Source organism: Gasterosteus aculeatus, chromosome 3 (genome assembly GCF_964276395.1).
Source record: "Gasterosteus aculeatus chromosome 3, fGasAcu3.hap1.1, whole genome shotgun sequence".
Taxonomy (NCBI): domain Eukaryota; kingdom Metazoa; phylum Chordata; class Actinopteri; order Perciformes; family Gasterosteidae; genus Gasterosteus; species Gasterosteus aculeatus.
In genome coordinates, this window is record NC_135690.1 from 13,663,794 (window position 1) to 13,677,955 (window position 14,162).

At 40.3% G+C, this 14,162-nt stretch overlaps 4 protein-coding genes across 7 annotated transcripts; 1 reads left to right on the plus strand and 3 right to left on the minus strand.

The window, feature by feature from the left end:
• Positions 1–1,096: 1,096 nt before the first annotated feature.
• LOC120816266 (apolipoprotein D) lies at positions 1,097–2,504 on the plus strand. Its single transcript, XM_040171774.2, has 4 exons — positions 1,097–1,256; positions 1,424–1,545; positions 1,967–2,055; positions 2,166–2,504. The coding sequence occupies exons 1-4, from the start codon at positions 1,137–1,139 to the stop codon at positions 2,405–2,407; spliced, it is 573 nt and encodes a 190-aa protein (XP_040027708.2). The 5' UTR covers positions 1,097–1,136; the 3' UTR covers positions 2,408–2,504.
• A 648-nt stretch (positions 2,505–3,152) lies between these two features.
• Positions 3,153–5,825, minus strand: LOC120814376 (apolipoprotein D). Of its 3 annotated transcripts, none has more exons than XM_040169730.2 (5): positions 5,708–5,825; positions 4,251–4,384; positions 4,022–4,143; positions 3,617–3,705; positions 3,153–3,537 (listed from the first exon to the last, which is right to left on the minus strand). In XM_040169730.2, the coding sequence occupies exons 1-5, from the start codon at positions 5,739–5,741 to the stop codon at positions 3,260–3,262; spliced, it is 657 nt and encodes a 218-aa protein (XP_040025664.2). In that variant the 5' UTR covers positions 5,742–5,825; the 3' UTR covers positions 3,153–3,259. The 3 variants fall into 3 exon arrangements, with proteins under 3 accessions (XP_040025664.2, XP_040025670.2, XP_040025666.2); XM_040169736.2 differs by lacking the exon at positions 5,708–5,825 and adding an exon at positions 5,349–5,697; XM_040169732.2 differs by lacking the exon at positions 5,708–5,825 and adding an exon at positions 5,344–5,697.
• A 1,024-nt stretch (positions 5,826–6,849) lies between these two features.
• LOC120816639 (apolipoprotein D) lies at positions 6,850–8,401 on the minus strand. The gene is made up of 5 exons (XM_040172407.2): positions 8,306–8,401; positions 8,073–8,200; positions 7,848–7,969; positions 7,314–7,402; positions 6,850–7,234 (listed from the first exon to the last, which is right to left on the minus strand). Exons 2-5 carry the CDS (start codon positions 8,184–8,186, stop codon positions 6,999–7,001), a joined length of 561 nt encoding a protein of 186 aa, XP_040028341.2. The 5' UTR covers positions 8,187–8,200; positions 8,306–8,401; the 3' UTR covers positions 6,850–6,998.
• Positions 8,402–10,113: 1,712 nt separating this feature from the next.
• LOC120816638 (apolipoprotein D) lies at positions 10,114–12,070 on the minus strand. 2 transcript variants are annotated; one of them, XM_040172406.2, is made up of 5 exons: positions 11,987–12,070; positions 11,072–11,205; positions 10,856–10,977; positions 10,585–10,673; positions 10,114–10,494 (listed from the first exon to the last, which is right to left on the minus strand). In XM_040172406.2, the coding sequence occupies exons 2-5, from the start codon at positions 11,189–11,191 to the stop codon at positions 10,253–10,255; spliced, it is 573 nt and encodes a 190-aa protein (XP_040028340.2). In that variant the 5' UTR covers positions 11,192–11,205; positions 11,987–12,070; the 3' UTR covers positions 10,114–10,252. The 2 variants fall into 2 exon arrangements, with proteins under 2 accessions (XP_040028340.2, XP_040028339.2); XM_040172405.2 differs by lacking the exon at positions 11,987–12,070 and adding an exon at positions 11,311–11,419.
• Positions 12,071–14,162: the final 2,092 nt, after the last annotated feature.

Genomic DNA, 14,162 nt, shown 5'->3' on the forward strand with positions numbered 1-14,162 from the left:
TCAACACCTTTAAAAAACGTTAACACTTAAAGTTCACTAGACATAAAGAATGTTTGTGCAGTGAACTCAAGTGGGTTGATCATTTTTACTGAAAAGAGACTAATAAAGGACTTAGGAATTAAGAGAGCAGCGCATTAGGACATCTAAACCGCTAATTAAAGAACCTGCTCGTTGTAAGCTTTTCATGAGGGATTTCTGTCCGTCTTGTTTGCACCCAGCATTAAAGAGTCACAGTGAGGGGAAGGGATCAGAGCAGGTTTAACGTCCAGAAACAGGCCTGGATATAAATTCCCTCGGTCAACGCAGACAACTGTTTTCTTACTACAGTTACAATCTTCTGTGCGGATGGTCTCCAGTCTTTAGTCTGTAGAAGGACCACTGTGCCGAGGCTGTAATCCTACAGAGGTAGAAGCATTACGTCTTTTACACACAAATCTTGTTTAGGACTTGATTACCGTGGGATCCCGGGTAGGATTCTTTGGGATGAGGAATCCCTGAAATAACTGACAAAGCCTTTAGATCCTGGTTGTATCGCTCTCAGGAAATGATCGGTGACACAGTCAGCGGTTGAAGAAGGTCTTTTACTTGAGTAACAACGTCAAAATCTAAAAATAATGTCCAACATTTACGATTCCAGTTAAGTTTATTAATTAATTTATTGCCTCTTAGACAAATCATATAAATAAATGAAAGTGTAGAGATACTACTTCTAAGTGTTTTATACATTGCTGTGCAGTTTACATCATCATTTCTTCACTGATTTCTCTGAATGTTATGTACATCTACTTTAAGAATCCACTTATCTACAGCAGCTCTGCAGTTATCGAACTGTCTAAACACAAAAAGGGAACAGGTGCTATTTCTCGCACCACGTTCTCATAATAACCTGAGAAGTACACATGGAGGTGGAGCTGGAAACAGATCTATAAAAAGACCAAAAAACTCAAAACGTCACCACATCGCCGGTAAAACAGGTAAGCAAGCCAGCAGTATGATTGCCCCCCCCTCCCCCCTTTTTCTTCTCCCCCTTTTTCTTCTCCTCCTTTTTCTTCTCCGGTTACTCTGTTTATCTGAAATTCTTAAATCTGAGTGACCAAAAAGTATTTTTTTTTTTGAAAACAGGTTGTGGAGAAAAGATGAAAGCCGTCCAGGTGATTTTTCTCGCTCTGCTGTCCGTTCTGGCGGCAAACGCTCAGGTCATCATGCCGGGAAAATGCCCCCAGCCTGCTGTTCAAGAGAACTTTGACACTGCCAGGGTAAATAACTAACCCTTTTCCCCCCCTTCAGATATGTCATCATTTCTATTTCATTTCCTTTACTTTTAATTCTGGATGAAGATAAAAGAAAAAAAAATCACTTAAATCCTCAAGAATCTGCAGCTCTTCATCAACCACAACTTACAGTCGTGCTCTTGCTCCTGCAGTATCTGGGTAAGTGGTATGAAATCCAGCGGCTGCCACATGCCTTCCAGTACGGCGACTGCTCCACTGCCACCTACAGCCTGCAGAGCCCCGGAGTCGTTGGTGTCCTCAACCGCGAGCTGCTGTGAGTACTCCTGCCTGCATCTAAACAGGCTTTACACATGTTCCACCAAACTTCCCCCTTTAAGCTAAGAACTAAAACTTTAGCACAAGCTGTGCCTTCCAGGACATCATTTTTGATTGTCTCAATATCTGCACTGTACAACACTTCAATTGAGTATTGCACTTTGTATTCTACTCTATATTGTTCACTCCAATACATTGATACATTGACTTCACACCTTACAAAAGTATATGCGGTACTTGAAATGTGCTCGAGATTCATAATCTGTCACAAATGCTGCTTACGAATTCAAGCATAAGTAATAATAATCAATTAATATGACCTATATTATAATGCAGCCGTTCTGCAGCACAAGTGCTTTTAGTTAATTCTCTAAATATATTTATGCTGCTAACACCTTTGAACCTTTTGTTTCTTTTAGTGCTAATGGGGCCATAGACTCCATTAGTGGCTCTGCCACAGCAAAGGATGCCTCTGAGCCTGCCAAGCTGCTCGTCTCCTTCTTTGAGAGTAAGGACATTTGATTTATTGCAAATCTGCAAAGATTGCTACTACTTTGCAGTTTTATACCACTTGATAAAATGGGTTCACTCGACTCTCTTGTCCCTTCGCACCTCCAGACGCTCCCCCCGCTCCTTACTGGGTGCTTTCCACCGACTACGACAGCTACACTCTGGTCTACAGCTGCACCGACCTCGAGTTGCTGCACGTGGACTTTGCCTGGATAATGAGCAGGCAGCCCACGCTGCCCAAGGAGACCCTGGAGGAGCTGCGGAGCCAGCTGGCCGCCATTGGAGTCAAAGTGGACAAGCTGCTCACCACCAACCAGGATGCAGCGTACTGCAGCACCATGAACCAGTGAACCGACTGAGTTGCACCTGTTGATGTCTGAAGGCCTCCGCTCATGTGTGGTGCTTGGAGTTGTGCTTCTGCAATAAACTTATTTAAACACCGGTAAAGGTTTTGGACTGGTGTTTTTCCTGTGAGCCTCCTTTTGGGTTAATCTCGGATGGATTGTTTGACAATAATCTGCACACAATCATATATTATATAGTGCATGCTTAACTAATTTAAGTAACTAATTCAGCTAATTTAATAAGTATTGCAATTGAAATGGTAGCCCTTTAATTGTTTAAATGTTTAGTTCCTACTGTATCTTTTACTGTATATTTGCATTTGTAAACAAATTGTAGGAGAGTTGTTTTAAAGAGGCAGTTTTTTTCGATTTAAATGCTATTTATTCTTTTGGCTGTTGAGTAGAAGACCCTGAGCGTTTTCCATTTAACATAAACGTATAAGCTCTGTATACGGAGATGAATGGCTGTTTTATAAGGAAATCATACTCTTTTTACGATCTTCACCTCAAACAAAACAGACACTTCTCTTGCCAATTTTTATCTTCATCATGTTTGTGTTTCAAATTACTTTTATTTGGTAATTTTATTTTATATTAGAAAAACTTTGAGGCAGAAATCCCACATGCAGCATTTGCAAAAAATAACGCTGACGATAAAAATGTAATGACATGTAAATTGTAGTATTTATTTCCCATCGAAAGTTCAGAATAAGCCCTGTGGGTCTGAGGAAGAAAAATACTGCAACGTATATATTTGTTTACATGTTTATTGAGTTTGCATGAGGCATGTACAGGGTGAAGCAGCTCACACTGCACGCAGCTGTACTTGATGATGTCATTGAACAAAGTGGCCTCGTCTCAGTCCTGCAGAGGCTGTAACGGGAGTGTCTCCGCTTGCTCGTACATTGGGCTGCAGTAAGTCTCATTCTGGTTGTTGGGAAGCATCTTGTTCACATCGACTCCGATCGAGGACAAGATGCCTTCCAGCTCCTGTAAGGTCTCCTCGGGCAGAGTGGGCCCTCTGCTCAGGATCCACACAAGCTCCCTGCTGACAAGGCCGTTATCCTTGCAGCTGTACACCAGGGAGTGACCCTCATAGTCTGTGGACAGCACCCAGTACGGACCAGGAGGAGAATCTGGAAGAGAGACCAGTATGAGAGACAAAGCCGCTGTAGTGTAACACAAGGAAGTACTCAGATTGACTGAAATATTTACGTTGAGAGAAGGAGACCTCCAGCTTGGCAGGCTCAGAGGGGTCCTTGACCGTGGCAGTGCCAACAACAGAAGTGATGTTTCCATCGTCACTAAAATAAATAGAAATCACTGTTGTCACATTTATTTCCCTCAGAAGTCTTTTCGTTTGACTAAATTCTCTTCATGCATGAATTTAAAACAGTGTTATCCTGTAGGTTCTTGGTGCAGGGGTTTTGGCCGATGATTTAATACCTGATTTAAAAATAAAAGTACAATGTTGCAATATAAATATACAAATGTGTGTGGAGGTAATCTTTCCATGAGGATGTTTATTTATTTTGATATTACACTCATCTAGAGGATGAAAATGCTTGATTTGCTGAGTAATTGTCATTCGAATGTTAAATATTGGCAACATTTACTCACAGCAGCCCTCTGTTGAGGACCCTGAGGACTCCATAACTCTTCAGGCTGTAGAGGGCAGTGCTGCACTTGCTTTTCTGGAAGGAATTTTGCAGCCTCTTGATCCCGTACCACTTGCCAAGGTACTGCAGAGGAAACAGAGGATTTCACACAAAGGAAACATTGAATCAATGCAGAACAGGGAATGTTGTCATTTACATAATGGATATTAGCAAAGGAAGTTGGTTATGACCTTGGAAGCGTCAAAGTTGGCCTGAACAGCTGGTTCGGGACATTTGCCGGACTTCAACACTTGAGCGCTGGTTACCAAGACAACCAGAAGAGTCAAGGAAATCACCTGCATGGCCTTCATCTTGTTAATACCACCTGCAGACAACAGAACAGCAAGATTATTGAGAATCAGGAGTTTCTACTGAGAGACCTTCTTCCATGTGTTGTGAGGAGGAAGAGTTTCAAAAGCAGTCAAGCTGATATTCTGTGAACTGAAGAAATGCATTTTTCATGTTGTGGGCTTAAGAGACCACTTTTATCCTTATTAGATTTGTTGGAGTTTAAAATTTGCATTTGTGTATTTGCACAGCTTAAATATTTTACATTTTCTCCCCAAAGTCATGATCCCAGAGAAAGATGGTCTCATGAATCCAGTCCATTTAATTATTAATAGTTCTATAGACAGTGCAGACATTTTGGGAAGTGTATGTATTCTACTTATTTGCAGAAAATTAGTTTGATTCCAACATTGATGCTTCTTTTTGTGTGATAAACATCACACTTCAGGTAGCGGTTGTTAGCTTAGCATTAGCTCGGCTATCCTGGATCTGAATAAATCGACTCTAAAGCTCACTAAACATGGTTTCTATTAACACTATTTTTGTGGCCATAATCACATTTTCCTCTTCTCTCCAGTCTTCATGCTAAGTTAAACTTACTACCCATTAGCATCGTGTTCACTGGATAAACATGGAGCTGCCATTGACTCTCCAGGCCTCAGCAAGGAAAATCAATAACGGTATTTCCCACCTGCCTTCAGCTGTTAGATTCATATAACAAAAGGTAACGTAAATGTATTTCTAGTCCTGGAAGGACATTAGAGACAGGAAGTACGATTTTCATTACCAACAACACAACATTTTGCTCCAACATCAGTCTCCCAATCTCTGTAAACATTGGTGCTGTCTCAGGTGACCACACTTTTCCGGCTACAGAGCTACTTTTCAACTGACCGAGTCATCTGCCCCCCCTCCGAGGGGCAAAACAAGTCGTCATATTAAAAAAACAAGAGCCTGTGCTCTGTGAGAAGCATTCCACACATTCTTGGTCATTACCTCACCGATGACTTGCTTTTGGATGAACTTAAATGCGTCCGTTAGTAAGCAAGGATCGCTGATTAGCAGGTCAGCTCCAGCGCTCAACCACGCATGCGCAACGTGATTATTTTTTTTTTTTCAATGGCAGGCGATCTACTGGCACTGTGGCGATCGACCTATTGGACCCCACTGCTGTAACTCCTCCAATACTAAACACAATACAGGTACTACTACATTGATCGTGGTTGAAACATTATCTGCAATTGAACGTTTTGGTTTTGGATGAATGGAAAGTCAAGTAAGGTAATTCTGCAGCTTTAGCGTTTTTTTTTTTTTTACCCTCGTATTGTAAAAACAGAGAGGATTTTCATCTAAAAGTTACCTTGGACGCTCCAGCGTGACACGTTCTCAGGCATGTTTGACCATGAAAATATAGGCAGTGGGATTCTTATCTTTGTTCAAGGTCAGTCTATCCAAATAGTCCCCTCAGCCACTGTTATAACACCAACCAGTTAATAAACAATGAAAAACAAATCATTTGTTTCATGGAGCAAATATTTACTACATGAATGAAAAAATGTAATGCATATATGTAAATAAATATGTATATATATATATATAAACTTTTAATCAAGTATAATGTTTGAATATGCTCCTTAACTTCCTTAAAATATGTGTTCTATAGAGCATGACGTGCTTAAATTGATAAAAAGAAACAAGGTTGTTCATCGTGGGCACAGCAGTGTGAGTCACAGTCGTTGTGCTTGAGTTCAGTATTTAAATGTAGTTACCAGCTGGTGTGTAGGTCCTTATTAGTTTTTTGTGCAGTCTTTTTTTAGACACAAATCACAAACTGGCCTCTGAGGCTTTTCAATCGGATCAGCACACAACATCCTCTGTTCATGGATGTCAATGAATGAAAACTGCTGCATATAGAGATACATTATTTACAGAAGAATTGTACTCTATCTTCACCCTAAACAAATGAAAACAGGCTCCATATCCTCACTGCCAACACTGTCCTCATCAATTCTAATCTCCATTGTTTATGGTGTGTGCGTGCTTCAAGGTTTTGCATGTGCATTGTTTGACATTGATTCAAAAGGAGCATTCATGTTGCTTGGTGACGGACTGTATACTTTGTTATCTCATCGTAACCATCTAGTCGTGCACCGTCCAAAACCTGCTGTTTAACACTGGTTTGTGGAAGAGAAACCGTCCCTAATGAGAACATCACATTGCCCAGTAATCTCTGTAGCCATTTATCATGTTGGATTTCAGTTTCAATGAGTTCTGACTCCCAAGGATTCGCATCAGTAGTAATTACATTATTTTATATTAGAAAAACATTAAGGCAGAAATCCCACTGGCAGTTTTTTGGACTCAACATCTGGAGAAAAGAAAATGTGCCTGTTTCACACTGATAATTTAAATTTATTGAAATGTGAGTTGTGGTATTTATTTTCCTTTGTAGTATATAATAAGGCCTGTGGGTCTAAAGCAGAAATAACACAGCAGCATGCATTTCGTTTTCACTTTTTTATTGCAATGACTTTGCTTGATGTATCCACAGGGGGAAGCAGCTCACACTGCATACAGCTGTGTGTCATCTCGCCATGGATCCAAGTCGCCTCGTCTCAGTGCTGCAGAGGCTGAAACGGGACTATCTCTGTCTACTGGTGCATGACGCTGCAGTAATTCTCATTCTGGTTGGTTGGGGCCATCTTGTCCACGTCGATTCCGATCGAGGACAAGACGTCTTCCAGCTTCTTCACGGTCTCCTCGGGCAGAGTGGGCTCTCTGCTCAGGATCCAAGCGTACTCTCTGCCGGACTGGCGGTTGGTGCAGCTGTAGACCAGGGAGTGACCCTCATAGTCTGTGGACAGCACCCAGTAGGGAGCAGAAGATTCTGGAAGAGGGATGACTATGAGAGTGAAAACTGTTGGAATATTACACAAGCAACTACTCAGATGAAGTGAAATATTTACCTGGAGAGAAGGAGACCGCCAGCTTGGCAGGATCAGAGGGGTCCTTGACCGTGGCAGTGGCAACAGCGGATCTAATGGTTCCATCTTCACTAAAAAAGGAGGAAGGAAAACAAAAAATCACTGCTGTTATATTTACTTCAGTTAGAAGCCTTCATCTAGTTCCATTACATTCTGTTTATGCATGAATTTAAAACTAATATTCATATTTGTGTAGAAGCAACCCCCTCATCTGGATGTTTATTTTGAAATGACACTTAAAATAGAGGCTTAAAATACTTGATTTGCTCTGATAATTATTGTTTCAAGGAGAAATGAGTACATTTACATGTTTCATTTAGCTGACACTTTCGTCCAAAGCGACTTACAATAAGTGCTTACAACCAAGAGGGTAAATAGCCAAAACAACAAGAATCAAGAAAGTACAATTTCTTCAAGAAAGCCCAAAGTAATTGTAGTTCCAAATGTGTTATTAAGTTGAAGCAGTTATCTAAAAAACAATCTGTATATAAACCCTGAAATGTTAAATGTACTCACAGCAGCCCACTGTTGAGGACCCCGATTTCTCCAGAACTCTTCAGGCTGTAGAAGGCAGTGCTGCACTCGCCTTTCTGGAAGGGTGTTGGCAGCTTCTTGATCCCGTACCACTTGCCAAGGTACTGCAGAGGAAACACAGGATTTCACACAAAGGAAACATTTAGTTAATGCAGAACAGGGAATGTTGTCATTTACATAATGGCAGTTAAGGGACTTAGTAATAACCTTGGAAACATCGAAGTTGGCCTGCACATCTGGTTTGGGACAACTGTCGTCGTACTGAGCGCTGGTTACCAGGACAACCAGAAGAGTCAAGAGAATCACCTGCATAGCCTTCATCTTGTTAATACGACCTGCAGACAACAAAACAGAAAGATTATTGAGAATCAGGAGTTTCTACTGAGAGATCTTCTTCCAGGCGTTGTGAGGAGGAAGAGTTGTGGCTGCTGTCTGTTCACCTGTATGTAATCAGAGTTAATACCGGTGTGCAGATCATTCTGTGGCGAGGAGCTTTTATGGATCGAATGAACCTATGCATTCTTCAGCCCCTCCTCTTCGGTTTACATGTAAACGTGTTGAGGAGGGGGAATGAGTGTGAGAGTTGTCACCTGTTCAAACAAGACTCCCCTCCTGATCTCTGTAGAATTTAATTTGTATCTCATTGATTCCTCTCAGTACAATAAGTTCAATAAAACCGACTCCATTTTCTATATCACTTTTTCTTATGAGGATCCTTTGTCAAAAACTGAAAAGATAAATGGGAAAATGATTTATTAGATGAATAATAATCCCAAACAACATCCATAATATCTAAATATCTTGGTGCTCCTGTACATAGGAAACCAGTTTCAAAAGCAGCAAAGCTGATGTTCTGTGAACTGAAGAAATGCATTTTTCATGTTGTGGACTTAAGAGACCACTTTTATTCTTATTAGATTTGTTGGAGTTTAAACTTTGCATTTGTGTATTTGCACAGCTTAAATTGTTTAACATTTTCTCCCCAATATCATTATCCCAGGGAAAATGTACATGGAATGGTATGGAATTCAAGTAAGTGTTGGAAAGATGGTCTCGCAAATCCCCCGAAACTCTTCAGTGTCCATCTAATTAGTTCCGTAGACAATGCAGACATTTTGCCTTAATGTGTGTATTCACTTACATTTTTGCAGAAAACTAGTTAGATTCAAAGATTGATACTCATGTGTGTCTGGTAAACACTATGTTACAGGTAGCAGTTGTTAGCTTAGCATTAGCTCGGCTATTCCGGATCATAATAAAGCAACTCTAAAGCTCACTAAACATGCTTTCTGCATTGTGTCAGCAAACACTGTCAGCTCGACCACACAGTCCCCTCAGCCACTGTTATAACACCAGTTAATAATCAATGAAAAACATCGTTGCCTGAAGCAAATGTTTTAGAAATGAAGTGTACTGATGTAATGTCATACATATCCAGCTAAATGGTTAATCACGTATGATCAAATATATATGCTTCTTAACTTCCTTAAAGTATGCGTTCTATAGAGCATGAAATGCTCAAACTGGTAATAAGAAACAAGGTTGTTCATCGTGGGCACAGCAGTGTGAGTCACAGTCGTTGTGCTTGAGTTCAGTATTTAAATGTAGTTACCAGCTGGTGTGAAGGTCCTTATTAGTTTTTTTGTGCAGTTTTTTTTAGACACAAATCACAAACTGGCCTCTGAGGCTTTTCAATCTGATCAGCACACAGCAGATTCATTATTTACAAAAGAATTGTACTCTATCGTCACCCTAAACATATTAAAACAGGTCTTGACTGCCAGCACTGTTCTAATCGATTCTAATTTCCATTGTTTACGTGTGTATGTGTTTCACTGTTTTATATGTGTATTTTTGACGTTGATTCAAAAGAAGAATTTCTTTTGCTTGGTGACAAACTATCTTATTGTCACCATCTAGTCGTGTACAGTCCAATACTTGCTGTTTAACGCTAGTTTGTTGAAGAGAAACCGTCGCTAAAAAGTACTTCAAATTACACATTAATTTAATTTATCAATTTGGATTTCAGTTTCAATCAGTTCTGACTCCCAAGGATTCACATTAGTAGTAATTACTTTATTTTACATTAAAAAAACATTAAGGCAGAAATCCCCCTGGAAAGAGAAAATGTGCCTTTTCTCACACTGATAATTTAAATTTATTGAAATGTGAGTTGTAGTATTTATTTTCCTTTATAATTCAGAACAAGGCCTGTGGGTCTAAAGCAGAAATAACACAGCAGCATGCATTTCTTTTGACTTTTTTTATTGCAATGACTTTGCTTGATGTATCCACAGGGGGAAGCAGCTCACACTGCAGCTGTGTGTCATCTCGTCATGGATCCAAGTCGCCTCGTCTTGCAGAGGCTGAAACGGGACTATCTCTGTTTACTTGTGCATGGCGCTGCAGAAAGCCTCATTCTGGTTGGTTGGGTCCAACTTGTTCACGTCGACTCCGATCGAGGACAAGATGCCATCCAGCTCCTCTAAGGTCTCCTCGGGCAGAGTGGGCTCTCTGCTCAGGATCCACGAGTACTCGAGGTGGAACAGGCCGTAGTCGGTGCAGCCGTAGACCAGGGAGTGACTCTCGTAGTCTGTGGACAGAACCCAGTACGGACCAGGAGGAGTTCCTGCAAGAGAGACGAGTAAAAAAGAGTGAAACCTGCTGGGATATTACATATACAGAAGAAAGTACCAAACATTGACCGAAAGATATTCACCTTGAAAGAAGGTGACCTCCAGCTTGGCAGGATCAGAGGGGTCCTTGACTGTGGCAGTGCCAACGACAGAACTAATGGTTCCATCGCCACTAAAAATAAACAAATCAAGTTGTCAGTTGCCAGACAGTTGCCTTATCTAGTCTTCATCTAATTTCACTAGATTATGTACTTTCACAAACATGAAACACTGTCAGTATTGAGTGGAAAGTACACACATTATTTTTTTTTTAAGAGTTTGAAATGTTAAATGTCGGCATCAACATGCACTCACAGCAGCTCGCTGTTGAGGACCTCGATGACTCCAGGACTCTTCAGGTTGTAGAGGGCAGTGCTGCACTCTCCCAGCTGGAAGCGGTTTGGCATCTTCTTGATCTCGTACCATTTACCGAGGTACTGCAGAGGAAACACAGAAAAGAAACGTTTTATTAATGCAGAAAAGGGAACGTTGTCAGTTACATAATCAGTAGCGAATGAAGTTGGTAATGACCTTGGAAGCGTCAAAGTTGGCCTGAACAGCTGGTTTGGGACATTTGCCGGACTTCAACACCTGAGCGCTGGTTACCAGGACAACCAGAAGAGTCAAGAAAATCACCTGCATGGCCTTCATCTTGTTAATACCACCTGCAGACAACAAAACAGCAAGATTATTGACAATCAGGAGTTTCTACTGAGAGATCTTCTTCCAGGCGTTGTGAGGAGGAAGAGTTGTGGCTGCTGTCTGTTCACCTGTATGTAATCAGAGTTAATACCGGTGTGCAGATCATTCTGTGGTGAGGAGCTTTTATGGATCGAATGAACCTATTGACCACATCCTTCAGCCCCTCCTCTTGTCTGTGTATAAACGTGTTGAGGAGGGGGAATGAGTGTGAGAGTTGTCACCTGTTCAAACAAGACTCCCCTCCTGATCTCTGTAGAATTAAATATGTATCTCATTAATTCCTCTCAGTGCATTCATTTCAATAAAATCAACTCCATTTTTATATCACTTTCTCAAGAGCAACTATTGTTAAAAACTGACAAAATAATTATAAAAATAATTCACAAGATGAATAAAAATGACAAACACGATCCGAAATATCTAAATATCTTGGTGCTCCTGTACACAGGAAACCAGTTTCAAAAGAAGTCAAGCTGATGTTCTGTGAACTGAAGAAATGCATTTTTCATGTTGTGGAGTGAAGAGACCACTTTTATCCTCATTGGATCTGTTGGAGTTTAAAATTTGCATTTTCTTATTTGCACAGCTTAAATATTTTGCATTTCCTTCCCAAAGTCATGATCCCAGGGAAAATTTGCATGGCGTTGGAAAGATGGTCTCATGAATCATCCAAAACCTAAAGTCCATTTAACTATTAAGAGTTCTATAGATTGTGCAATTTAATAAATGTGTGTATTCACTTACATCTTTGCCCGAAAATAAGTTTGATTCAAAGATTGATACTTATTTGTCTCCGGTAAACATTACGCTACAGGTAGTTGTTAGCTTAGCGACTCTAAAGCTCAATAAACGTGGTTTCAATTGACCACATTTTTTTGTGGCCATAATCGCAGTGTCCACTTTCCAGTCTTCTTGCCAAGTTAAGCTCACCACCCACTAGCAGCGTGTTTACTGGATAAACATGGAGCTGCCATTGATTTTCCAAGCCTCAGCAAAGAAAATCAATGACGGTATTTCCCAGCCGCCTTCAGCTGTTAAATTCATATAACAAGCAGTAAGGTAAATGTATTGCTAGTCCTTCGGCCTGGAAGGACATTACTTATAGGAAGTATGATTTTCATCACCAACAACACATCAATCTCCCAATCTCCAATCATAGGTGCCGTCTGAGGTGACCACTTAATTCATCGGACCACTTTCATTCACCTCGAGCCATCTCGGCATCAACTAACGGCCAAACCTGCGTGAAGGAAAGACTCACTGGGCACAGGTGCCTCAGGTGTTCTTGATACTCCCACAGCTGCTTTCTCTGCCTCAGTGGTCACTGTTAATCACTGCCCTGCTTTAGCAAAGTGCGGGAAAGGCTTTTTAAACCACTTTGCAGCGGTGATGAGTCTATTAAACTTCTAGCTATCACCACAAGCAGCGATAAAGGTGTTGGAAAGATGGTCAAATGTGACACATTCTCAGGCATGTTTGACCAAAACCATAAAAACATAGGCAGTGGGATTCTTATCTTTGTCCAAGGTCAGCTTATTCAAACAGTCCCCTCAGTCACTGTTATAACACCAACCAGTCAATAAACAATGAAAAACATCTTATTATTCGTCTCATGGAGCAAAGGTACATTAAATGAATGAATGGATGGATGTAATTTAATGAATATCCATTATTATAATGTGTAATTATAATGATAAAATGTTAAAAATATGTGTTCTATAGATCATGACATTGGCATGACAGCTTGTTCATCTTGAGTACAGCAGTGTGAGTCAGATTTGTCCTGCAAGGGTCCAGTGTTTAAATGTAGTTATCAGATAGTGTGTTAGTTCTAATTTGTTTTTTAGGCACAAATCACAAACTTGCCTATCAGGGTTTACAACAAGATCAGAATACGATACCCTCTGTTAAGGGATGTCAATGAATCAAAGCGGCTGTATAAATCATTTACAAAATAATTGCACTTTATCTTCACCTCAATTAAAACAGTCCTCTGTTCATGGACCCTCGGAGTCCCGAATCAATATATTTTACTAAAAATATCATTGAACAAATAAAAACCCCAAATGTGGCTGTCGAGAAGGCTGTCCTCTCAATTTAGGTGAAAGGTCACAGATGGTGTTGTCCCCTCTGCTGTCCCTCAGCAGCAGAAGGTAACATTCCCAAGGTTTATGTGTGCGTTTGTGTAGCAAATATGACTTTGTGTTTACTTCCCCATGCTGGACTTTCAGTTTCTGTGTGTGTGTGTGTGTGTGTGTGTGTGTGTGTGTGTGTGTGTGTGTGTGTGTGTGTGTGTGTGCGTGTACACAGGTGGCTGGAGCCCAAACATCACACGTATCCATGAATGTTGCTGTAACACGTTGATTCCACTATCACACATTTAATAATTCTGTTTATGTTCGATCTAATGGATGAGAAACGGGGATTGATTGACTGATTAATCGGATTGATAGTGATGTAAGTTAAATACTTCCTATTTCACATCCAATGAGGCTTTTCTTATTGCTCTTGATTCAAAGCAAGAAAAACACAGTTTAAAAATGTTACATAATTTAGAATCTCACTTAAAATGATCATTTTTGTTCAGAGTTTATCAAATATGGCATTGTGTTATAAGTTACACAAGCCAAAAACAAGGTCAATTAATTAATGAAGTTGATTAACAGAATATAATTTAACTCCTTTTTCTTGCCAAAGGTTTCCATGGTTTCAGCTTCTCAAATGCAATTATTTTACTGGGGCCATTTTCAACATAATAAATAAATTGATACATTTAGGAAATCAGTTCCTCCATCTTTGTTTTGATCCTGTTGAGTGTTCAACAGTCCTGGTAGTCCTGCAGCCTCTTGTGTGTAAGAATATGTGGAGTACGGTCGAAACCAAAGAAAAATAAATTCACTAATTTACGAATCTGGTTGAA